Raw genomic sequence first — 25,808 nt, 5'->3', positions numbered from 1 at the left:
CTGCTGATGTGACAGAGCCAACGTGGTTTTAGCCGACAAGCAGATCCTTTGATTTCAGTGGCCTAGAATCCTTACTAAAACTGTGCAGTTCAAAGCGATGGGTTGAATGTCATAGATTAGCAAGATTAAAAGCAGTTTCAGCATACTTTAGGTCTTTGCTTGCTTCCTCACTCCTTAATTCTCCATCCGTATTCCTCTTGTTGGGGACTGTTCCATGCAGCAGCCCAATATAGGCTGCCTCCTTGAGCCATTGCACAGAGCAAAGGAGCAGAGTCTGCTTTCCAGGAAGGGGTTGTAACTGGGTTCATATTTTCAAGGTTATTATGATGTTATGTAGCAGATTTCAGTTACACAATAGACCTTTAGAAATAAACTATTTTAAGAACATACAGTCCTGGAAAAAATAGCAATTATTTGGTTCTAAAATGGAAGAAATTTATGTGAACAGTATGATGCATGGGAATGTTCCCTGTATCTACTTTTTGGGATATATGTTAGTTAAGGTCTTAAGTAGTGGGACAGTAACACTCTTTGTCATTGATTTTAAAACTTAATGTATGTTTAATTACATCCTTCTCTAGTTTTGGAAGCTGAGGCCTTGAAATGTGAAGTTGTGGGATTTTTTGATAATGTAAATTATATTTTAAACAGTGCTGCTTATTATTTTTTAAATCTCTAGGTGCTGAAGTGTTGTATATGAATATGTCAGCATATAACGAAGGTCGGCTTCAGTCATCTTTCTGGATTGTTGATAAACAGCACGTGTACATCGGAAGTGCCAGCTTGGACTGGAGATCGTTGGGACAGGTAATTTAATTGACAAAGTAATCTTATACCCTTTGAAGGTATAATAAGGAAAAAAAGTATTATTTCAAGGTCAGAGAGATGGATAGCTTGCTTCTTGTGATAGTTTGCTGGCAAAAGTGCCAGTGTAAAAAAAACTGTGCTGCCATGGTTTTGATAGCTCTCCTGTGTTGGCAAATGTATATTACTATAAATTCTACTTCTTTTCATTGGAATAGCTATTCTCAACAGTTTTGCTTTATGTTAAATATTTTTTTTAAAAAATTATTGCTTTTATTAATTTCTGTGATGATTTTATTGTTTGAAGTTTGTAAGTTCCACTTATTAAAAAAAATAATAGTGAGCAAACCTAAACAAACTGCTATGGAAACTCTGTGGCAATGTCATAACCATGACCTAGTCCCTCTTATTTGCCATTTAAATAAGGAAAAGCAAATTTTGGAAAGATTTCCAAATAGATAGTGGATATCATCCTGAAATACCCACCAAGTCTGGGGAGAGAGAGATTATGGGAAAGTCAAACAGCATAATGCTTTTGAAGGTTGTATGTATTAGAGAGAATTCCATATTTTGATTCCTCATAAACATGAGAGTTTAAGGATGTACACAAAGGCCTCAGCAGACAACCAGTACTGATGACTGTCTACGATCTAGCACTATTTTGAAGACGTAATTCATCAGTAATGCAGCTTGTTTGCCCTTCTGTAGGTATACGTAGCTGCTTTCTTTCTGCAGCAGTCTCAGGATTGTTAACAGCTGCCATGTTCATTTTTGTTACGTACCACTGTGTGTGGCTGCTGTTGGTCGTATTTAGGGAGTGGAACCTGTGTTTTTAGATCTCAGTATATGAAATGCACAACAGAGGGGAAAAAGAAGCAGTCTTAGGTTGCAGTAAAAAAAAAAAAAACTTTCTTCCTAAATATGAGCAGATTCTCAGAAAGACATGAATAATTTTGAATGTAGGTTCTAATGATTTTGTAAAGAAGAAAATGTATGTTGGCTGTGTGTTAGAAAATAAGAGATTAGCGAATCAGAGAAAGTCTTGGACAAGAGGATGTTGTATTTTTAGTCAATGTAAGAACATATAGTTTGGGCTTTTGGACAGCTCAGAAATTAAATGTTTATACATTGTCTGTGTCTCCTGAGTGAAACTATTCATATGTCATAACAAAATAGCTCTTCACAGAACTATTTAGCTTATAAATAGTTTAGCTTTGAAGCCTCTTCTAATTTGGATTTTGAGTACCTGTGAAAATAATTAATGTGGAGAAAAAAAGCACATCTACGACACAGATTGTTATATTATTACATTTAATGACTGTGCTTATGGTCTTCATCACAGATACTACAATTCCCTATAGGTTTGTTCTTCTCATACTGAAGTAAATTAACTCTTGTGACATACCTACATTAAACTTTGATGCCAGTTCTTTGTGGACTAGTGTTTCAAATGTGATTTCTCACTGTTAATTTTAACACTCCCTTTTCTGCATGCATCTGAACATTTTTTTTCATCTTATTGTCATATAACAGTATATTTTTTAGATGTAGTGATAAGAAGAAGCTTGGAAGAATATTTGTACAGAGCAAAAAGAAATTTCTCTGAATTGTAGTTAAAGAATCTGCGTTCAATTACTTGAGAAATGTATCCTGGGGTTTCAGAAGAGCCTAAGGAAATTAGATGCTTGGCTCCTGTAGACATCAGATATGAGTATCCAATTCCCTTACCCCAGAGCTACAGGTTAATAAATCAGGGCAACTGTGAAAGAGATCTGATATGCAATTCTAAAATAATAATGTCGTGAACTTTTCACCTAAGAGGCAAAATAAGCACAGAAGTCTCGTCATTTTAATCTGAGTGTTTTCCTTGAGGAAAATTCTTTGCACATGTGTGGGACCTCATCTTTAAACCCACGGTGAGCTGAGCCCTCACTGGGGAAACACATCTCCCACAGGTTCTCATTATCAGAGTCCCAGTGTAGCTGCAAATGAAGGATCAGGTCCCTCTTTTCTTCTTTCAAAGAAGACTAAATGAGTAAGGACTAAGTTTAATTGCAGAATAACAGAGCAGGTAGTGCCAGGCCTGACCAGACTCATGCCCTTGCCCTTGGATGTCTGTAGGAGTGGGGTAAGGCTTCTGCCACTGGTCATTTCGTCTTACACGCTAGTTTACTTGCAGGGAAAGGACCATGAAAAGGCAGATGGGACTCTTGATTACTCACATATGATCTCTTTAAAAGCTCATCTGACTTTTTAGAGTAATGAAACTTGGAGTTATTGAATCAGCAAACAACAGCAAGTTATTTCTAGATCTTGACAGCAAATCACAGAATAAATTAGGTCTCTGCTATTCTAGAAACATGCTACTTTGGCCTATCAAGCACAGTAATTGTCTTCTCGCTCAGTCAACTCATAGCTATCAATGTCTTGTTATTCAGCAGCACAGTTACAGTCTAAGTTATGTGAGTGCACCCAGTTTTGCATCTAAAAACATCTAACGTGCAATGGAAAGCTTAAGATTTTAACTGCGTGGTTGCAATATCTTTTCATATGCCTTCCCCTGTATTTTCTACGTGCATGTTTATTGCTTCCTCTGTACTAAACCTTCTTATACATTCAGGCCAGGACACTGCACAATTCGTACACAACCACCTACCTTCTTCACTGCTCTGACAGTTGCACGGGAGATGCAGCAAGTCTCACCCTGGGCTGTAGTCCCAGAGCCTTCCTACCTCTTGCTTGCTAGGGGTCTAAAGATTTAGAAACGCTTCTGTGACATAGCAGTACGGAACATTTGGCGCATTGTAGCTCAGCATACTAGAGAATATTTATGCAAGGGTACTGTGGCAGATGTAAATGGATTTCATTGCTATTTTATCCCTTTGCAAGGGACTTAAAAGATTTAGCATCATTCTCTTGGGAGCCTGAGTCTAAAGCTGAAATAGTAATTTAACTTCTTACAGCTCCTTAGAAAACAACATCAGGACTTACTTGCCCAAAGGTGTCAGGTTTGTAAGCTGGACACTAGAAATCAACGTCCTATGATGCTTACTATGGTTTGTTGCCATTTTCTTGACTTGCCAGCGCTGACAAGAAGCAATACTAGTGTTTCCTTTAGGAGAAAATTTTCTGCATCAAACAGAGATTTTTGTATATTGCATGTATTACTTAGGCAATAACCTTTAAAGTTGCGTGTATATCCTTGTGCCTTCACTATCAAAGTTTTAATATTTGCCAGTCTCAACTTTTAAATTATGGGTAAGGCTTGACAATACATCATGACTTTTCAGTTAGGTTGCACAATTGCCAAAACTCTAATAATTTTGGCTGAAATCATCTATGCCAGCTGTCTACTTCAGTCTGAAATTAAATCCCCCAGGCAAATGAAAAATACTGTTTAGACTCTCTGAAGATAAGACTTTACAAAAAATAGTTGATTTTTTTTTCATTCATAGTGTAGTATTTTGATCTTTTCTTTGAACAGGTCTAGCTTTTGTATCAAGAATGCCTAAAGTTAGGTACATTCACTGATTAATTTTTGCCTGTGGTTTAAACTAGTAACCATCAAGGTGGCTACGGTGCTGTATACTGTTTTCAAGTTCCTTGACCAGGTAACTTACTAATGTAGTAAATAAAAGAAATTGGTTGGATAAAATTTGTTATAATTCATAATACTAACGCAGAGCAAGAGCTAACAAAAAGTGTCATTATTTGTTTGCTTTCATGACTCCCTCCAATATTTCCACTAAAGCTTGAAAATGCATTTGCCTCCTTAATTCTTTTAAGAAGCGTGGTGTTTGTAGTGCAGACAGAACCTTTAATCAGCCCAAGAAACATTTCTAGAGTCTTCATAATAACCATTTTTGGAGAAGTTTTATTTATGCATGAATAATTGAATACAATGGGCAAACAACTGTAAAGGCTTAGTTGAACCACTTCAGAAAAATACATTTATGTGCAACAAATAATCAGCCCTTGGAAACTTCTATTACTGAAAATTATTGAAAAAAGTAAAATTAATCCAAGTGTCTTCAATGGAAGTGGAATCAGGCTTAAATACGCTTGTAGGCAAAAAAGTAGCTTAAATTATGAATACTAACAGCTAGCAGGTAGTTCGATATATGTGTTGGTGCCCAGATTTGAACATTCAAGGTCTCAAGCTGAAGCCTGCTGGTAATCAGCTTGTAAGCCACCCTGTAATGAAAGTAGCATGTCTGGAGTCCTCCAGTTACTGAAGAAGCATGAGACAAAACCACCAGTTAGGAGACTGCTCACATCTTGTGCTTATGCACAGGAACAGTTTGGATTGGGGGAAGAGTTAGTCTTGAGGTGCCAGAAGACAAGAGATGCCAAAAAGGCATGATCTTGGAAAAAAGAAGGGACCCAAACAGAAAAAGGTGAAGTTCTGGGCTGGAGGGAAGATCCTGAAGATCAGGGAGCTGTGAGGAGATGAAAGCTAGGGGGTGCGCCAAGGACATTGGCTGACCCCCCAACTTTCTGCCCAGGCAGCAGCCACCTCCCTGCGTGGATGGAAAGTATGGATGGATGGTAGGTGTGAAAGATAATCAAGTAGTTGCAAAAGCTCTCATCTTGTTGGTTATTTAACAAACCGCAATGTCAAGATCCACTGCAGGTATTAATTTACTCTATCTTGCCTGTTACATCTTAAAAGCATTAACTCAAAAAGTTCTTAAATTTTGGCTCAGCTGATGTTGAGAAGTTCCTAAGGAGACCCATAATTTTCTCTCTTAGTTAGCTGTGTAAAAACTGCTAGTAGCGGGTTTTTGCTTTTTTAAGTTAACTGTTAAATCCATATATTTTCTGGATTGTTCATTTTTGTGATTACTTTAAATTCAAACCAGTTTAAGCTGAATGGCTGTAAGATGTAAATTTTTAAGAAAAAAACAATTAGGATATAAACCAAACTTTTTAAGAAAAAAAACAACCATGTGAAGTTGCTCTCATTTTCCCATTTATTTTACGTCTCTGCTGGATTCTTTGCATGATTTGTTTCAGGAATACAAAGTAAGACTTGAGAAGGGCGTTTGGAATCCATCAGGAGGACTGGGAAAATAATACTTGATGTTTTCACCTATGTATTTATTTATGAAAACATGTTAATTCTTGGTAAATTAGGTTTGGTCTTATGAACAGAATTTTTTGACCTTGCTTCTTTCGTGAAATGAGAGGCAGTGTTTCAAAAAGCAAAAGTTTATCTAATTATCTCTCTTGCAAAGCACCAGTGATTAGTTCTTGCTGACTCTCAGCAGTGCCTTGGAGCACTTTCTAAAGTGTCCCATGTGACACTTGAGTGTCTGACAGGACTACTAAACAACGTATTTCCTTTCCAGTTTCCTTTCCATCCTCCTCTTACTCTCTTGTTGTTAAAAGTTAGAAACTGCTGATTGTATCTACATAATTTAAGGAATAATTAGGAAATTAGATAAACTGTCCAAATATGGTTTATGGGATTAGAAACAGTGACCTGTTTTATCTGACGGCTTAGGTTTTTACTTGATGCACATCAGATGTTAAATAAAAATACAGGAGCACAAGAAGGTGACACATGTGACAATGCGTGAATGAGAAACTCTCTATGGACTAATTTTTCATTCTGATTATTATTATGTAAAATGTACTTGTCTCTTTAGGATTGACTCCTACAGTACATGAAAGTTGTAGCAATTAAGTATTATCAATTACATTTGAAGAATAAGAAATAAGTTGTTCTATTAATTTATTCTGTTAATGATTCAGTTGAATCAACAGTCAAATTAGCTATATGAGATGTTGAGATATATGACTATTAATTATTAAAATAGGTTTATTAAACATCTCTAAATATAGTAGATAAAATTATGCTTTTATTATAAATATGATTAATCTAGTGCATGCTTACAGTGAAAGCATATTGGATTCTGAATTTTCTGAAATTAGGAACTCTGTAGTTATTGGGGGCGGAAATCCCAAACCAACAAAAAAAAGAGTTAATCAAATGATATACTTGTTATGTGTGTCAAATTTAAGTAAAAACTGCTGAGCCAATATTTCATTTTAGTGTGAGTTAGTTTTTTGGACTTGGCTATAGGAAAACTTTTGCAGCAGGATGGCTCCAGGAGTGCTTGGAATGTTGCTGCATGTGAGGGCAGAACTGGATTAAGAGATAGGGGGGATTTCAATTTAGCTGTTCAGGCTCTCCTCCACATAGCACAGAAAGAAGGAGACAAAACTAGCAGTTAGATTTCTTCTTTACCACCTTCTCCTCCTCTTGTCTTCTATGATAAAAAGACTGATACAACCTAGTGTTTTCTTCTTCCTGCTCTGAAATGACAAAAAAGTTGGGAGATGAATGTGGTATCTCAGGTATTGGGAACTGCATCTAAAAGGGCAGGTTTGGGGCAGTTTGGGATTGTGGAAAGAAATATCAGAGGAGCAACCCTTTGATTGCTTACTGAGAGGTAAAAAAACTGGAAGTAATCCACATGGTTCTCTTCTCAAAAGTTGCATCCCGATTATATTGAGGAGCCTCATGTGCAGGAGTCACAACTTGAAGGCTGCACTTGAGTAACAAAACTCATCTTAGCATTATTCCTTCTTTTCTTGATCTCCATTTCTGGGGATATAGATCCAAACCAAAACTTTCCCAAAATGCACAAAGCTCTGAAATGCTGCCAGGAGCAAATGCAACTCATGCTTCTTTTTATGTTATCTCTGTCAGGGAAGGAGAAGTGATAGTTTCCTCAAAGTGTATCATTGAACATTATATATTCTATTTATTTGTGTGATCAAAGTTGTCCTCCCATAAATACAGTATGTAATGTATAGTGGACTTCTATTTATTTCAGACTACATCATGGTGATCTAATTTGTTTCCATTTCTCCGGAAATCTCGCTATAGTGGAGCCACCCCTCCAAACTGATCACTGAGACAGGATTGGCTCATCTGCAATTTCTGCTAATGACACTTGCATCCTATCTTTATAGAACTGCATAGAGCAAAAAGCACTCCATAATCAGTCAGTCAATTTTTGAACTTTTATCTAAATGAGTCTCTTGAAGTTGTGTAATGGTGCATCTGGTCCTTTTGAGATAAGATACTTTGCCTGACAGTGGAATTACATCTTTTTTGCTCCAGCAAAAGTTATATTGAGTTTCCATTTGATACAATGTTGTTCTAGTATGAGCTACAGCTATGTCCCTAATTTGCATTTCAGACCATTGCCAATCCTTGCCATCTTCTAATAATTTGGTTAATTTTCTTACTCCCCCGGTGGTGTTCAGTATCATATCGCTACTAGTAAATTGAGCACAGTCTCAAGCGTCCTATAACATGAAACAAGGCTCTTACAACTTTGTCACCCACAAAGGTTCAATCAATCTCAGATGGGTAAATGTTAGACTGAGAGTATATGCAACATAATACCAGAATATTCTACCTAAAATAGTATTTCTGTGTTAAATAATATCCCTTAAATATGACAGAGAATGTCTACTTCTAAAAAGCAGATATATATTGCTAGCCATGTGATCAAATCCTTTAAAAAAATTCATACTGCTAATCTGATGTATTTCAATGGGATTCTTTCCAGAACTAGCTAATATTATAAAGGTAACATATACGTGCAATGCAGATCTTCAAGCATAGGTGAATGAGTCAAGATGTGAAGAAGACAGGTCTAAGAAGATATTACAGAGCTGTATTGACAAGTAAACACATTTTTTGTGTGGTTTTATTTCTTGCTTTGTAGAAAGCTAGCTGTATGGTCAAAAATCTGCTGTGGTGCTATTACAGCTTCTCCTTCAAAAGACAGGCTGGAAATATATTTATTGTTTTTACTAAGAGCTTTTGCCTAAAATCTTTGACCAAAGCTAGAGAAATTTGATGACTGATACCTATCTCTAAACTATCTGCTTTTCTTTTCTCTTTCCTTTTTCTTTTGGTGGGGGAAGAAATGTGGAGGAAAATGTGGAAATGTGCAGGACTCAGGGTATGCATTTATCATGGTTTAAAGCTTATATTTTTGGAAGTCTGATGTTTTGTTTTATTCTTTAACTGAGACAGGTCATTTTCTCTCTGTTACATCCAGTAAATCAGGACAGTCAGTATTGCCCATTAGGCTTACTCTGCTTGAAATTTATTATCTGACCATCCAGTGTTTACAAGTGAATCTCAGTGAAGCAAATGGGCCGTTTGTCTCATGCTTAGTATTGCTGCGCAGTGCTGACAGAGGGAACATGGGTAATGCGGCTGCTCTGCTTGTGTTCTGCGTGTACTTCTGTTACTGCCTGATAGTGCTCTTGCTTCTTCCTTACACCTGCGGCTTCTGGTTTTGTGATCAACTGACTGAAAAGAGCATGGGGCTCTATGTTCACCTTGCATTTGGAGCTAAAAAGACTTCTCATCCTCCCCAGCTTGGCTAATTCCTCTAGATACAGAGCTGATTCTCAGCTCTGAGGTGCTAGAAAGCTATTCCTGTTTATCATACTTCTCCCACTGTTGTGCTCTATTCTCACATGCATCATCCACATAATGTGTTTGCGTTTAGTGTAAGAAAGGGCAAAATACAGCTTGCTGTATATTTATATTTGATTTCTGTTGGCTGTAGAAGTCTGTTCATTACTCTGTCTCTGACCTCTGAAATTCCAGATCTATTTTCTCCTCAACTTTTATTTCAGTGAAAGTTCTATAAAACAGGTTTACCTACCATTGGAGTAATCAGTAATAAATTGTAAATCTATAAATAATAAACATGCAGAGCGAATCAATGGAATATCCTGTTTGAACAGATAAACTCACTTCTATCCAAAGCAGCATAGGATATTCAGGTAATTGGATCTCCACAGTCCAAGGGAAGAACCTTTTCTAGTAAAACTAACCTCATAATCATTTGCTTGCTTTTTAATACTTGCCATGTTAGCACTACATCTTAATTATATTAAGACTCATAGAAGATGTTGCAAAGAGACTGTCTCTGGTTCTGGTTTATGCATGGTCCCTCAGACACTTGACAAATAATATCAGTGAGTTAGGATTATTAGACTGGAGAGTTTTGAATAGGTTCTAGAAGTGTTTAGGGAACTGGAGGCATGCAGGAATTTAGTGCTGTCTTCGTTTTAGCTGGAATAAAGTTAATTTTCTTCCTAGTAGCTGGTATAGTGCTGCATTTTGGATTTAGAATGAGAAAAATGTTGATAACATGCAGATGTTTTAGTTGTTGATGAGCAGTGTTATATACTAAGTCAAGGACTTTTCAGATTCGCGTCCCTCCCTGCCAGCAGAGGCTGGGAGGGGACACAGCCAGGACAGCTGACCCAAAAAAGCCAAAGGGATATTCCATACCATATGACATCATGCCCAGTATATAAACTGGGGGGAGCTGGCCAGGGGACACTCCTGCTAAGAAGCCAACTGGGCACTGGTTGGTGAGTGGTGAACAATTGCATGGTGCATCACATATTTTGTATATTCTAATTTTTTTTTTCCCCCCTTTCTTTTCTGCCCTATGAAACTGTCTTTATCTCAGCCCACAAATTTTATTTTTGGTTCTCTACTGCATTCTACTGGATGGGGGGAGTAAGCAAGTGGCTGTTTGGTGCTTAGTTGCCATCTGGGGTTAAAGCGTGGCACGTGGCAGAACATACACTGTACACCATCGCAGAGAGGATAGAAAATCACTCATATAGGTGTGTGCAAAACTTTTAAAGACCTCTACTGCTGTCTTGAAGCAAACAGGCAGGCAGTGTCATGAATAGACAGCACTAGTGAGATATGCTTGCGTGAATCCGTGGCCTAGAGATGAAGACTCCATAGCCTAAGAATTAAGCTATTGAAATTTGCAAAAACTATTTGGTATAATCTCACAAATAGTGTATCAGGCAGTTGTCTTGCTTTTTTTTCAATGCCTTGCATTATTTATATATATATATATATAAATTTATAAATACATTGGTCACAGTGATGAGAAGGGTTTCCAGACACACCTTTATAAGGTCAGTCTGCAGTAATCAGTAAAACAGAAGGGCTCAGTTTGAATTTATAAACCCTCCAACCAATTGCACTTATAAGACCTGTAGTTTTATTTGTGTTGTGTTCATCAAGAAACTCTGAAATAGTCAGGCATGCTGAGACAGCAATATGTATTAATGCAGGTACTGCACTAGAACAGTTTTATGGTCTCTTCACCAGAACTGGCTTGCAGACAGGTTGCACAAAGTGGAGGTGGCATAACTATTGCTGTTTGCACCTACTTGCCCTGCCCACTGCTGTTTTCAAGTCCAAACCAGATTGCATGGACCACGTAAAAGTGATTGTGCTGGACTTCTGTGCCAGAGCCTGCTGCTGGAGGTCAGCAGCTAAGGGATAGGCTCTAGAGGCCAGTAGAGTCAGAGCTCTTAAAACCACTGTGGCCTTTTAGAAATATAGTCATTTAGCTTGGAAAAGATCATGGAGTCCAACCATTAACCATTTTGTTTGTCCCAGGTCACACAGTCTGATCCAGGGGCTCCAGCATCTGGCTCAACAGCCGATGGTAGAGTGTTAAATAATCTCTAAGCTTACACAGATGTAAGAAAGGGAGTAAATTCACCACTCTCCCAAACTGTGATTTATGCTATGCTGAAAGAGAACTTGTTCATTAAGAGCCAGCTGAATCTCTGAGGGGGATCTAATGCACCACACTCTATGCTGTCATCTCCCACAAGAGTGTGCTGGCAACTGATCTCGGTCAGTGATGTTAATGGTTGGAGGCAGATTCCCCTCAGAGAGATTTAGTTATTTGCATACCCCATCTGATCAGTCTTGTTCAACTAAACAATTAAAATAACAACATTAAAATAATATTGAAAGTGTATTCCAAATATGTGGTTCCACCCACACACACACACTTTGATATTGCACAGATGATAGTTCCCTTCTAGATAAATATCTTCATTCAGAAGTGTCTCAACTCCAAAAGATTCCCAAATGTAGCAGCCCAGTCACGTCCCAGTTTAACACTTTAATCCTTTCATGGAAAACTGGATTTAGAATTGTCCTATGTAAAAGACACACAGTAAATCAGGCTGAAATACCATGCCGTAAATCTCCATGACTCAGGGCAAGGAAGGACAATGATTTCAGTCATTTTACAAAAAGAATAATGGTTCTGTAGTTCAGTATAAAATCTCATCTTTCTATATCCATAAGTCATCAAGCAGAACAAAACAGATTCTGACAAAGCATTCTTTCCATATGAATGTGCAGAATTAATGTCAACTTTTTCAGATTTTGATATTGTCGTCATAAGCATCAAGGCATAGTTTGGAAGTTACCATGCAGTCACCTCTCTTAACTTTGCTAAGTAAACAGCAGTCACCAAAACAGTGAAATCATGGATGTTTGCCTGGAACTGCCCAGTGGCAAGATATTAAACCTTACTTGAGGGAAGTGTATTGGGCAGGCAATGCATGCAAACAGGAATGCAAGGTATATCTTCAGAAAATTGCAGAAGTCATGAGAATCCCTGTACTGGACCATCAAGTTTTTCTAATCTGTATAATGACTTATTAGGCATTTCTTTCAAATTTTGTGATATGATAGATTTCTATGATTGGGTAACAAATCATTTTGTAAATATATCTGCAGCATCGGTACAGAACCTACATATGCCATTTATAAATACACCATGAATATAAACTACAGTTTCATGATGTATGTTCTGCTTAAATGTATTGAAAACATCTTTTATCATCTTTGTGTCTTATATTTATTACCTTCAACTCTGTATGTGCTCCAACAAAGAGCTCAGTTTAAACAGAAACTGAGAAATAAATTTGATCTTCTAGTTTTAAGACTGGAAGTTAGTGTTATGGCTGAATTTGAACAAAATTTTTTCAGGTATCTTTTCAGGTATTTTTTTTTCCTATAAGGTTAAAGTGATTACTAGCCAATATTGCAGATGCAATTGGCATCAAACCTTAAAGTTGTCTCATACTTGTTTTATGTGGATTTTTCTCCTCATTGTTCTGTTCAATGTTAACTTACATAAGAACTACACTGACTCTTATTAGTGTATTAAATCTGTGACATCTTTGGCACAAAATACTCCTGTTTCTTGCACAGGGGCTGTTACACACTATTGAGAAATAAACTATTTTTATATCCACAGGGACAGCATCTGTCACGATTTGAGATATGAGAAAACACCTAGGTCACATCCTCATGCAATAAACAGATTAATATTCTTGTTCTCATCGTGATATTGTCATAGCATGTATATTACTATTTGTTTGTGTAGTAGAAGCCACGCGACAGCTCAGCTGAATCCACTACTTCAGCAAGTACAAAGAAGCTTTTCAGATGTCCCAAATGACCTTTAGCTGTACATGCAACATAGTGCTTTAGCAAAAAAAAGAGGGAATTAAGGAAGCATGAATTAATGTATTCCAAATTTTACTGTTAGGGTCAGGAGGCACGAATATGATGTATTAATTGAATTCCAAGTTTTCTTCCTAGGAGCATATACCAGGACCACATCTTTACAGGAGACGTTGTTTCTATGTTGTAGTCAGAAACCCTGCAAATACCTAAGGTATACTCAGAAGGTTGGGACAAAGAGCAAGTATGGATTTATGAAACAGGTTTTCATGCAGGCTAGCCATTGTCCTGAGGCTGCCTGTGAACTGTTTCACTAAATTACCTTACCTGTCTAAACCTCATGGATTCCTCGCTTACTTCAAGGTCCTGAACACTGAATTTAATCAAGGCTCAGTCAAAAATTAATTAGAGCCTTTGGCTCTTTGCTTACATCAAGAGAAGAGGTTTCTAATTCTGATCAGGTAGTCTGGCAAGGCTCAATGGTTACCGCAATAATTCATGTCATTGTCCCAGTTTGTGTCCACAGCATGCCTGCCACCAAACCCTATTTTGTTTGTGAAATGAAAATCCACTGTGTGTGTCAGTAATGTTATAAATAATGCATCCAATTAGTCAACTACATGCTGTTGCATTTCCCTGAAGCCTGCGAATCTGAAAGCCTCAAAGAAACTATGCACTTAGAGAGAAATGTTTAGACATAAGTATTGTCCTTATTCTGAGCTCAGTCCTTTGCACTCTCTGCTCTGTGTTATACAGCACACACATAAATTTCAAGATTTACAGAGGCTGCCTCTTGCAGCATTAGGTAGGATGAGAACAAATACTAAGATCATGTACCGTGATTTCCAGCTGCATGAGATAAGGGCCGACAGGACAATCTCCAATGCAAGGAAGATAGGAAGAGGCAGCAGGTGGTGTGTGTATGCGTGGCAAAGGACAGGACAGGCCTTCCCAGAAGCTAGCAGGATCTTTTACTTCGCTTTTTAATATTTTTATGGTTCCACTGAAGTAGTGAGTTGTTTAATGTAGTATGAATGACACCAGTACTGAAACGTGATGCAGCTTGCCAGCAGTGAGATGGAGGCCAGCACAATGTTCTCCTTTTCTTCCTGTCCTGCACTTTACTTTGATATAAGGAACAAAAACTGTTTTTCAAGAGAGATATAGAATCAAATTAGAACTCAAGTTAATTAGGATTCCTGCAATAAAGAAATAAATCAAACGTGGTCCTGGAGAAATGGTCCCTTGCAGTTGCAAGCTTGCGTTTCCCCTAAAAAGACACTTGTGCTTGCTTTGAGAGGGTAATGAAACTGTAAACTGAAAAGTCATTTGAAAATGATAAATTGGGCTGTGATTATGCCAAGTGATACTAATTATACTGATAGACTGTATAGCAAGGAATTTTGAACTGATTCAGTTTTGCCTTGTGGCTTGCTCTGAGAGGTGCAATGTGTGAGGCTTGGTTTGTTAGTGAGTTTCATCACCAGCAGTAAGAAAGCCCAAACTTGCACTCTCAGTGTGGTAGATTCTACATGAACATCATCACAGAGTGGTCCATAGTTTAAACAAATTGTGTTTATATTGTTTGTATAAACAGACTGATTTTTGCTGAGTTTTCTGCATCAATAGAGCAGATGGCTGAAAAAGGAAGATTGTGATGGGATTTATTTTCTAATGTGATACGGACATGGAGGACTTCTGGTTTTCTGCTTTGAAGATGCATTGCTACCTCTTCCTCACAAGGTTTTTCTTAAGCCACACAATTTTAAAACAGGCTAGCCAATTAGAGCACATTTCATCAAAAGATAAGTTTAGAACTATAAATATCTATATTCTGCTTTAAGATGGTAATGAATACCTTTGTATATTATTTTTCTTTAGAAGCTATTGAAAATCTTAGGTCTTTTTAGGCCTTAGTAATTGATCTATTAGTATAGTGTGGGGTTTTTTTACTCCCATTACTCTACCCTGTTGTGATTCTGGTTTTGCTGTCATTCATGTTGAAATCGGTCATTAAAAAAATCACAGGCTTAAAATTATAATCACATACATTTTCAAACATGGACAAATGGCAGATGCACACACAGTCCTGTATATAAAAAGTCTTCTTAGTAAATTTAGTGCACAATCGACTATCTGTATTTAATCCAGAGTTTCTGTAGCACAGTCAATGGATGCCCAGGACCTGCTAGTGGTCAGAGCTTTTAGGCAAATGACAGTTAATGACCGAGGAGATCTACTTATATTTTCAGGACCAAACTTGAGTGTCAGCAATTACTAAAAACTTTTTATTTGAAAGAACTTTAAAAGGAGTTTTCTAAAGCCTGCCACTGTGCTTGCCACAGTTCAGGTATTGCAAGCTGTGAACCAGATTGTGCCATTCTTATGTAGGTCAAATAGTACCTTGCCTACACAGTGGGGTTGTCTTTTAGAGTGTAGCTCAAGGTAAATATAAAAACCACTGTCTAGTCTGCACAGTACAGGATGAGGACATGCTGTCTAACCCATGATCCAAATGTATTTGAAAAGTCTTGCTATAACTGTTTCTCAGTTTATGGAGCTTAAAGTGCTGTGGGTCCACAACTGGTATTGTTTAGGTTCTTTTTCCATGCTTTTTTTCATTTTGTGTATGATGCCTACAAATGTACAAGGAAAAAGAATAAGTAAAAATTCTGTGAAATCCTGCTCTTTGTCCAGTCTAGCAAGGAATTTCTCCTCTTATAAAAATCGCTATTTTTCTAGCTAGACTATATTTATTACTTTTTGTGGCTTAATTGATTTCTGAAGTTAGAGCACCATTGTACAGTGGGTTTAAGCCACCATTTTTTGAGTCTTGCCATTCAGTCCTCTGATGGTTTAAGAAAGCCTTTATTGACAAGAAAGACAAATGGTGGTTTGGTAGCCTCTAATAGTTGCTCTATTAGGAAGAATAAGGAAAACCATCTCCCGTGTTTCCATTCTTTGAGAAGAACACTCATGGAGGTTCTTAACAAAGAGAAATTTGCTCATGAGAAGACACAAAATGCTCTGTGAAGAAAGGCATTCCTCTTCCCAGCACATACCCTGAAAATGTCAATCACAAGCAATTCTGCAACTGGAACATCCAAATATTTCAGTTCCATTTTGAGGTAATCAGATTTGTGACTTCTTTATTTTTATTTCAGATTTATCTTACTTAGTTTTCTTAAGGTTTAGATTTCTTGAGATCTTCAGTTTTACAGCGATATTTTCATTACTGTGTGAGTTGCTTTTAAAACTCAGGATAAAGAAATACTTCCCTTTCCTTAAGAGCTCTTGCCCTGAAGGACTTGTACCTTAACAGATGCCTCAGATTATGCTTTGCTGCAGGTTTCAGTGACTACAAGCAGGGGTAGCAACACTGAGATTTTGCTTCTTTCCATATAAATGTGTTTTCCTATGTTTCTCCTCTGAAACTATTTTTTAAAAAAGCCTATAATAACAGCAACTCTCAAACTGAAGAGAAAGTCTGTTCGCTTATCTACATGACATACCACTTTGTACTAAATCTGTCACTATCACATCCTTGCTGCCCCCTCTCTGCAGTGCCTCCAGGATGATAGACTTTGTGATTAATTGGAAAAAGAGCAGTCTCTCCTCGCTTCAGAGTATAGAAGTAAAAATAAGCTCAGTTGGAAGGTGCTTCTGAAACAGTGTATTTTTTTGATTTCTGAACCTGTTGGGGTTGTTCTACAAGAAAGGAGACAGCTCGGGTTTTGCTCCATACATGAGAGCTGTTGGTATTGTTTTGATTTCAGGGTGATGTATCATACATAAACTAAGATAGTCATGAGGTGACAGACTGACATCTAACCTGGTTTCCTAAGAAAATGAGGTCTGCACTCTAAGCATCAGAGTTGCTGTCTGCTCTCTTCCAGTAACTTTGAATCTGCTTGTCAAGTTCAGTCAAACTTGAACTTAAGTTCATAAAAGCTTAATGACAAGAGGCAGCTAGCTAAAGAGGATAACTGTGTTTGCCCTGAGAGGGAAACGAGAAGCCTAGTCTGTATCATGTGCCGGGGACTTCATGGGAGGGAGAGCTCTTAGCACACTTCAGAAGCAGAAAAAGCTCTGATCGGTGCTTGCCGCTAGAGAAGCCAACTGCAAGATGCAATGCCGTGGGAAGGCAGGGTTCATGACTCCGCTGTAAATACAGCTCTTGAAATGGCTTCATTCCAGTCTGTGACTCAAGTGTAACCACTGCGAGTGGGTGAGTGCCAGGGCCTCAGCCATGGGACCACCTCGGCTCCTGCTGATGCCCACTCCCACGAGAAGGTCAAGTTCCTGTGCAAAACAAGCTGGGCCCTGTGTTCTGCTTATGAGGAGAGGCTGGCAGTAAAGCACACCTAATGCTTCATTTTACAGTCAGGCTAGCTGGTGATCTGTAAAACATGCACTTAAAAACACCCGTGAGTGCCCTCAGCTTCCTCCATGTCTCTGTACATGAGGAAGCACTTAGGCAGAAGAGCATTCCTTTAATACATAGGAAGAGGACATGCTGCAAGAACTCCTGCTCCAAGGAGAGCTGCTCATGCAGATGCAACCCTGGCAGCTTCTGGTGTACTGTTAGGACACTATTTTAGCTTTACTTTTAGTGGGAGGGATAAAGTGGAATAGTAATAATGGGACTGATAAATGAAAAGAAAACTGTAACCACATAATTATGTCAGAATCAACTAACAGCCATGAAAAGCTGATTAAACCACATTATGCAGATACATGTAACAGAATACTATTAGTAAGTTCTTTGCAATGGCATGCCTGGCAATTAAGAGAGCGGTATTGGCAGCACACAGTGAAAACAGTGATAATGTATAGTCAAAAATGTTTGGAGACAAACAGTGCGTAGAGTACAGGGACAGGCTAGAACTGAATACAGGAACGTCCTCCAAGACAGCAGCACCCAGGGTAAAAAACAAAGATGTTATTCCAAATAGAGTGTTTGATTAGGGTGTTGGGCATACCTTGGAATATTTTTTATTTAGCGTCAGAATTAATTTACTGGCTTATCTGTAAGTGAAAGGCTGCAGTGCAGGAAGTAGTCTGTATTTTTCAACTATTTTCAAATTTCAGGTTGTGCAGGCATATCTTTTCTGAATTAAACAAACTTGCAGAAATATTCTGTTTTAGGCAGTAAGAGTATTAGGTAATGTTCTTGTGTTGCAGCTATTCAGTATGTCTTTGGGAATGAGGTGGCTCAGTGTTGTATATTCTTATGTATGTGGTATTTCCAGGTCAGGAGCTTGAAGAATGTGTCATCCATCGAGTCTCATTCTCATTGGAATATCAGGATTTGCTGTTTCCTCTCGCCCACCATAGAAAGAGAGTGAAGGTTCAATTTTATCCTTCACTTGCCTTCCTCTGCCCACTCTTGCAGAGCAGTTCTCATCTGCGTTCAGGGAGGATTGCACAGGAACAAGCTCTAAGATAACGTTAGTCTGGGGTTCAGAGTTCCTACAGGCTTCACAAAAAGATATGCTCTTACCAGAAACTACTCCATGTGACTGTGGAGATCTCATCTAGGGGAATAAAAGCAGTGGGGATTTTTTGGAGTCAAAGAATGGGTATGCTGGAGGGTTTGTACTCCCCTTATTTTCTTCATCATGCCAGGCCAACTTCTGAGACATGCTACCAAGAGAGTTTGTTTGCAGAAAACCAGCATGGAACCTTTAAATATTTATCCTACATACTGTTTTCCAATGGATACATGCCGGTTTTCTTGCTTTATTTTTGGAGATGGCTGAACTAGTGTGAAATGCAGATAATGAGAGGTAAATAGCATCTGTGCCCACAGCAGTGCCTTCCTGAGCTATTGTAAAGGAAGGGAGAGTGTGCATGTGGTTACACTTTGATTACAGATGCCAGGCAATATGTTTGTAAATGAAATTCTATCAAAAGATTAAGTACTAGGGATGTGCAATTAATGAAATCACTGACAGACCAAGATTTATAATGACCAGGAGACATTCCTTCACTTAAATAGTGAAACAAGACACTGTCCATAGAAGATTAAAGCATTTAATTGTACTATGGTGTTTATAGTTACTTGGGCTGTTTTTCCTCCTACTTAATATATGAGAATGTTGACACTAAGAGTACTTTTCATGAGAGAAGAGAATAATTATTTGCATTTTTTTTTGCATGTGAAGAAAAAGGTTCCTTCCAGCCCAACACATTCCATGATTCTATAAATTTGGAGTACCCTATGTAAGATACTACACCATAGCCATCGGGGAGTTAAGAACCCAGTATACTATGTACTGGATCACGCTGGATTTAATAGCACAGTAAATTTAGCTACTGATAGCATTAAACATCAGTTTTTTCCTCCTTCCATTTGAAACTGGAACATCATATTCCTTCTCCAGCAGAGAAATAACTTCAGTCCGTTTCTGTCACCTTCTGCAGAAGTCACAGAAAACAAATTGTTTCTGAAGTTAGAAACTGTCACTGGTAGCAGTGTGTGCTCCTACATTATCCAGCAGAATGGGTGCTTTCCCTGTAAACAAAACAATAAATAAGTAAGATCCATTCTAGCCAGGAGGAGTAAACCTTGGCAACACCTAGAACAGAAATTAAGCCTATGACAAATGGGTATTTCTCCTAAGTTGCGTCTATCCATAATGCGTGTTGTATTCTATCAGGACATGCATCTCTGACATACTCTGTTATGGCTTTTGCTTCCTCTTGACTTTGAAGATTTACCTTATGTGTTTGCTTTTGAATGAGTATAGTTTGGAGTGTTGTGTAGTCCACAGTACTACCACAGAGCGAAAGGCACGCTTCTGGAAGATACTCCTCAAACACTCTAATGTTCTCGCTGCATACTTCCCACAGATCCATCAGCCAAAATATCACTAATGATGTGAACTTTTAATTTCACAGATGAAAGAACTTGGTGTCATTGTGTACAACTGTAGCTGCCTGGTCCTGGATTTACAAAGGATATTTGCCCTGTACAGCTCATTAAGATACAAGAATAAAATACCTCCAAGTTGGTCTAAGAGACTATATGGAGTGTACGATACTCAAAATAAACTGACACTGCAGCTGAATGAGACCAAATCAGAAGCTTTTGTGTCGGTAAGTTCTGAAATGAGTTGCAGAGAGGGAGGGAAGGGAGAAAATGTGATTTATAGGGATTAATCCTCTTCACCTTTTTCCACTGAAAACACTCATACTTTGTAGAGCATTACCTACTTTAGCTTTATTTTTAAATGACGTTTTGAAGCTTCTAAAATTCAGCAGCAATCCCCATAGAAGCACTGTCTGTGTGTGTATATATTTAATGGGAAGAGCTGGAGCAGTCCTCCATCGCAACAGCGATGTAGCAAAACTGGAAAAAAGTACAAACAGTGATAAGAGATGATGAAAGATGTGGAGTGTCTTTTATTTTGGAGGTGATTACATGAGTAAAAACAACCCCTTCAAAAGCAGGAATATAATGAAGTTGCTAAGTTATTTACCATTCTGTATAAAACAAGGGGCAAACCCCCATTGCTTTATAGTCAGTTATGTCTAAAACAACACAAGGCATGCAGCACTATTAAGTTCTACAGCCACTAGGGCTGGATGTTGCTGCAGATGAGTAGTTGTACAGGGCAGGGTTTACCTTCACCTGCCGGGAGCCAGGCAACGTTCAGGTGTCCAGGATTTTTCACACTCCTACAATCAGTGGAGAGACAGAGAGCTATTTTCAACCAAAAATCTGGACGTGCCTAAGACACCAGGAATTAATAACCATCTGAAGAGACATACGCTTCCATTGATTCTGGAGAATCTTAAGGACTAGCTTAAATTAGAGACTGACTTTCGGACAGATAGCTAAGGAGCTGTGAAATGAACTCCTACTCCCTTCTAAGCAATCTGCAAGAAATGGAGTCTGAAAGCCAGTCCTGGAATGGTACAGTAAGGAAAGCTGGGTAAGGCCAACTTTAAGGAATCTGGGATCCTAGACAAAGACAAGTGGAGTCAAGCTCTACAAAAGCTGTTCTTCTGCACTTTGCAGAAGAACAGTCACTAGTACTCAGAATCTCAGATGAGTGAAGCCTATCTCCAAGAGCTGCCTGAATTTGTAGCCACAGCCAATTGGGCTGCTTCTTCCTGGAAACAGGCTCTTCAACAAATTTCTCACCTACTGTCAAAGTCTCAGTGTTTACCAGCATGCCCCTCTGAAAAGGAGTCCTGGAGTTATGCTGGACTGGTGTGGTGGACAAGCGTTAACATCGCTGTCTGATCTTCAATGTATAAGAAGTCTCCACGAGCCAGGCAGTTCACTTACTCCTCTGCCTGTGGGCAGGGCTGGTGGTGCTGCCCCTCCCTTTCAGTCTGGGACAGCAAATGCCCCTGTGCAGGGGCATGGCAGGGTACTGTTGCCCAGTGAGAGTAGGTGAAGAGAAGTATCGAATGGGTGTTGGATGAGAACAGCAAAAACAATACAACTAGTATGGAGAGAGTTCTAAAATATTCTAGAACCACAGGCGGGTCAGCCATGCCACACGATAACAAGTGGAATGCACAAACACAAGTGTTGCAGTGAGAGATTTAACAGAAGTTTTTTCTTCTAATTACCTTCTAAATGTCTTTCGCTTTCTGATCTTTATATTGAACACACCTGAAAAAGACAATGCATAAGAATTCTTTTCTTTAGCTGTTAAACTAAAAAACTTTAAACATCTATTCAAGAAAATACTAAGAGTGTAAGAATAAAATCTCAGTGCAATAGCCTCCTAAAGTTTCAGATAATTTCTATTTAAAAAATCACTTTACACTTTTTCTTGAGTCGAAACTCATTCTTTGAAAACGTATTTCACTTTTCATGTTTGTACTGTGTAAAACAACAAGCATAACACAGTCACTGATTTTTTTTTGTTATACTCAGGAATCATGGCTATAGTGTTGCTTAGCAACAAAAACGTCTCCCAGACTGGCTGATAAAATGTAAGAGGTTTTGGTTGTTTTTCTTACTATTCAGGAATGGATCTGTAATACTGCTCTTGAAATCTTGCTTCATTTAATTTACTAGTATTTTCTGAGCTTAGTTGTAGTAAATCCTTAAGAACACCAGGCAGTGATTAAAAAAAACAGTGGTAGGCATTGTGTTGAAAGAACAAAAGACTACACAAAACCCCAGGATCTGTGCTTAATAAAGAAAGCATACTAATCCACGTGTCAGCTGCAATCCAAGCAGCTAGCAAAGGTGAGAAGGTGATAGGGCATCAGGAAAGCAGCGGTCTGGCAGTGACTGAGCAAATGGTGACTCTACATGGAACTTTGGACGGGACTGACATAATAGTCTTAATTCCTGTTCACAAGTGATGGCTCAGGCTTATGTGGCGAGAACACAGATATTACTCCATCTAATAGTAAGCAGTCCTGGGACTTTTGGGAACAAAATCCTCTGAAATGTGACTTCACATAGAGCTTTAATGACAGTGGATGTTTTGAAGTTTGTGTCTTCTGCATTTTCCCCACAGTTACATCTAAATGGTGAGGCTTTTAAGGGGAAATTAAGCAAATACCTCTCCTTTGTACCTTTGGGTATTCTAGCAGGACAGTTGAAGGTATCAGTCACTATTCTCTACTAAAATAAAAAATACTATTTGCCATCTCAGGAAGAACAAGGAGAAGAGAAAATAAGTCACTTATTTTAAATGCCATATTTGAACTTTTCCTTTCGCAGAATTCACCTAAACTCTTCTGCCCAAAGGACAGAGTCCTGGATATTGAAGCTATATACAGTGTTATCGATGATGCGAAACAGTTTGTATACATAGCTGTCATGGACTACTTGCCGATCGTCATTGACACCAATGCTAAACGGTGAGTGTCCATGTCCAGGACTAGCAGGTCTTGTTAATGCCAATAAGATCTGCTGGAGAAAGTGAACCCACAGGAGATTAGTTACTACTGTGGACCAATTTCTTGGGGCCCAATTCTGCTCTTATTGAAATCAGTGAGAGTTCTGCCATTGACTTAAATGGGAGCAGAATTGGGACCTAAGAAGACATGTCCAGTTCTGGGTCCTAAGCTTTGGATCTACCTATCGAAGGAGATCAGAAATTGTCTAGTCTGACCATCTGCAAGTGACTGGGACCCAGGAATACAAGAACCTGCTTACGCATTAATCCTGTTTCTTACACTATTTTATTTACTATCTTGATAACACAGCTACTGGCATTTTATGAGTATCATACAGAAATTCAATATAAGTGTGTGTGCATGTGTGTGTGTGTAAGAGAGAAGTAACATGTTGTGAGTTCTCATATACAGTGCGGGAGATGTCGTTATTTTATTTAAATATGCATATACGTCAAAATTCCAAATTCAGCATAGATTACATTTGAACTATATCAATTTTTGATTAACTGACAGTTGCTAAAAACAAACAAACCCAAGCTATTTTTAAACACTCTGTTTCTATGGCCCATTAAAAAGCACTCATGATCCAAAACTGAAGGTACAGTGTAATAATACCATCCAATTCAGAAGGCAAGTATCCAGTGGTCCCTCTGATAACATGCACAATGAATTGAGCATCTTGCAAAGCTCATCATTCCATCCATGTGAATTATTTGAACCAAGCCAAACTAAACATGTGTTTATGCGCTTTTTTCCAGTTTTGCCTAAAGATGTTCAAATTTTTCAAAAAAACTCCCACTATTATTTGACTGATATCAAGCATAAATTGTTTCAAGTCTACAAGAGAGGTTTTTCCCATAGATTTACTAGGTACAGCCTCTGTCATAGTGGAGGAATTATGGGTAGTGCTCTAGGAATCTGTTTCACAACATGCTTCCCACATGCTTCTTGTTTATGTTGGAAAGGGTCTTAGTATGTGACAGTGTTGCAGTTGATGTTAACTGCTATACTCCTCCTTTGTTCTTGTGCCTGGAGAATTTTGAAATCTTCCGGATTAGGGCGATCCAGGGAAGCCACCTGTCCTGCAGCATAGCTTTGTCTGACACAGTGCCACAGCTTCTCTACCTTGTCAGCTCTCAGTTCTCACTTGTAAGTTATTTTCCTGCCCTGTAGAGCTCAGATTTCGTTGGGCTAAATGCCTTGATGTTGCTGGAACAAAGCAAGCATACATTTTCTTTATCTCATTCTCCCTGTCCTGACCTGCTCCCGCCAGAGGTCAGGAACTTAAAACTGAACTAGCAGTTGTGAGAATGACACCGTGGAAGCCACCATCTCATTCTTGGAAGAATTTCTGCAGTCTTCGTCAGAAAAAGATAGCAGCCTGTTTAAACAACCCATCTTTTTTCCCCGCCCTGTACTCGGCACCGGTGAAGCTGCATCTCCAGCACTATGTTCAGTTTTGGGCCCCTCGCTACAAAAAAAGGACGTGGGTGTGCTGGAGTGTGTCCAAAGAAGTGCAACCAAGCTGGTGAAGGGTCTAGAGCACAAGTCTTATGAAGAGCAGCTGGGAGAACTGGGGTTGTTTAGCCTGGAGAAAAGGAGACTCAGGGAAGACCTTATTGTTCTCTACAGCTGCCTGAAAGGAGGCTCTAGAGAGGTGAGGATCGGTCTGTTCTACAAAGTAACAAGAGACAGGATGAGGAAATGGCCTCAAATTGCGTCAAGGAAAGCTTAGATGGGACATTAGGAAGATTTTCTTTACTGAAAGGGTTATCAGGCATTGGAATGGGTTGCCCAGGGCGGTGGTGGAGTCCCCTTCTCCTGGTGGTATTTAAGTGCTTGGGGATATGGTTTAGCCGAGGACTTGTCAGTGTTAGGTTAATGGCTGGACTTGGTGATCTTAAAGGTCTTTTCCAGTCTAGGCAATTCTGTGATTCTGCAGTCTTCATCTGCTCCTCAGGGATGCAGACACCCTGCATGGCAGCAGCTCTCCTTTTCACAAGCAAGGAATGGCAGAAGAAATGCCAGTCCCCAGCCTGTATGATGCCAGTACAGAGGAAAAAACGTGTGTCAGTCAGGGAGGAGGTATCCCGTGTTCCTGTTCCCTCGTGTAGCTGAGAGAAAATGCTGCCTGTGCCTGTGTCTGGGCTGGGTTAGCAGCACCCTCTAGCTGCAGCTCGCTCTGCTGCTTCTCCGGCACGTCAAGAGCTCCGCTGCTCTCGCCACAGGAGTGACTCTCCCAGGTGTGGGCAGACAAGGTTCCTGTATTTTGTTTTGGCAGCTCTCCGTGCACCTACACGGATGGGAGATGTGCTCAACCATCTGCAGCCTGGCTATCCCCGCAGTGACAGTTTTGGTGCAGGGCAGAATGACACAGAGAAGGGTGCTCGCAGATCTGTTTAGTGAGAATCCCTTTAAATGAGAACAGCTTTCCCTCAAGAGATCGAACATGACATTCACATGTGTTTTGTTTTCTCTATGGTGTCTAGACTTGGCTGCATAAAAATCAAAATATTTTTTTTTTAGTTTTCTCTGAATATATTGTGTTCTTTCTTCACAGGTACTGGCCGTATTTAGATGGGAAGATAAGAGAAGCCTTAGTTTTACGAAGTATTAAAGTACGACTTCTCATAAGTTTCTCAAGAGACACAGATCCCCTTACTTTTAACTTTGTTTCATCTCTGAAAGCTATTTGCACTGAAGTTCCAACCTGTAGTTTGAAAGTTGTAAGTATAATCTTGGTTTCTTGCTTTAAAATCTAAGATATTTC

General features: G+C 38.9%; 1 protein-coding gene across 1 annotated transcript in view; it reads left to right on the top strand.

Moving 5' to 3' along the window:
• PLD5 (phospholipase D family, member 5) overlaps positions 1-25,808 on the top strand; it is a 56,731-nt gene that overhangs the window by 23,393 nt on the left and 7,530 nt on the right. Inside the window, exons 2-5 of the mRNA XM_009871204.1 lie at positions 680-807; positions 20,063-20,260; positions 22,860-22,999; positions 25,599-25,764. Of these exons, the coding sequence (XP_009869506.1) occupies positions 680-807; positions 20,063-20,260; positions 22,860-22,999; positions 25,599-25,764 (632 nt within the window). The remainder of the gene's footprint in view (positions 1-679; positions 808-20,062; positions 20,261-22,859; positions 23,000-25,598; positions 25,765-25,808) is intronic.

Source organism: Apaloderma vittatum, unplaced genomic scaffold (assembly GCF_000703405.1).
Source record: "Apaloderma vittatum isolate BGI_N311 unplaced genomic scaffold, ASM70340v1 scaffold1966, whole genome shotgun sequence".
Lineage (NCBI taxonomy): Eukaryota > Metazoa > Chordata > Aves > Trogoniformes > Trogonidae > Apaloderma > Apaloderma vittatum.
The sequence above is the reverse complement of the archived record's forward strand: the minus strand, read 5'-3'. Positions and strand labels throughout refer to the sequence as shown.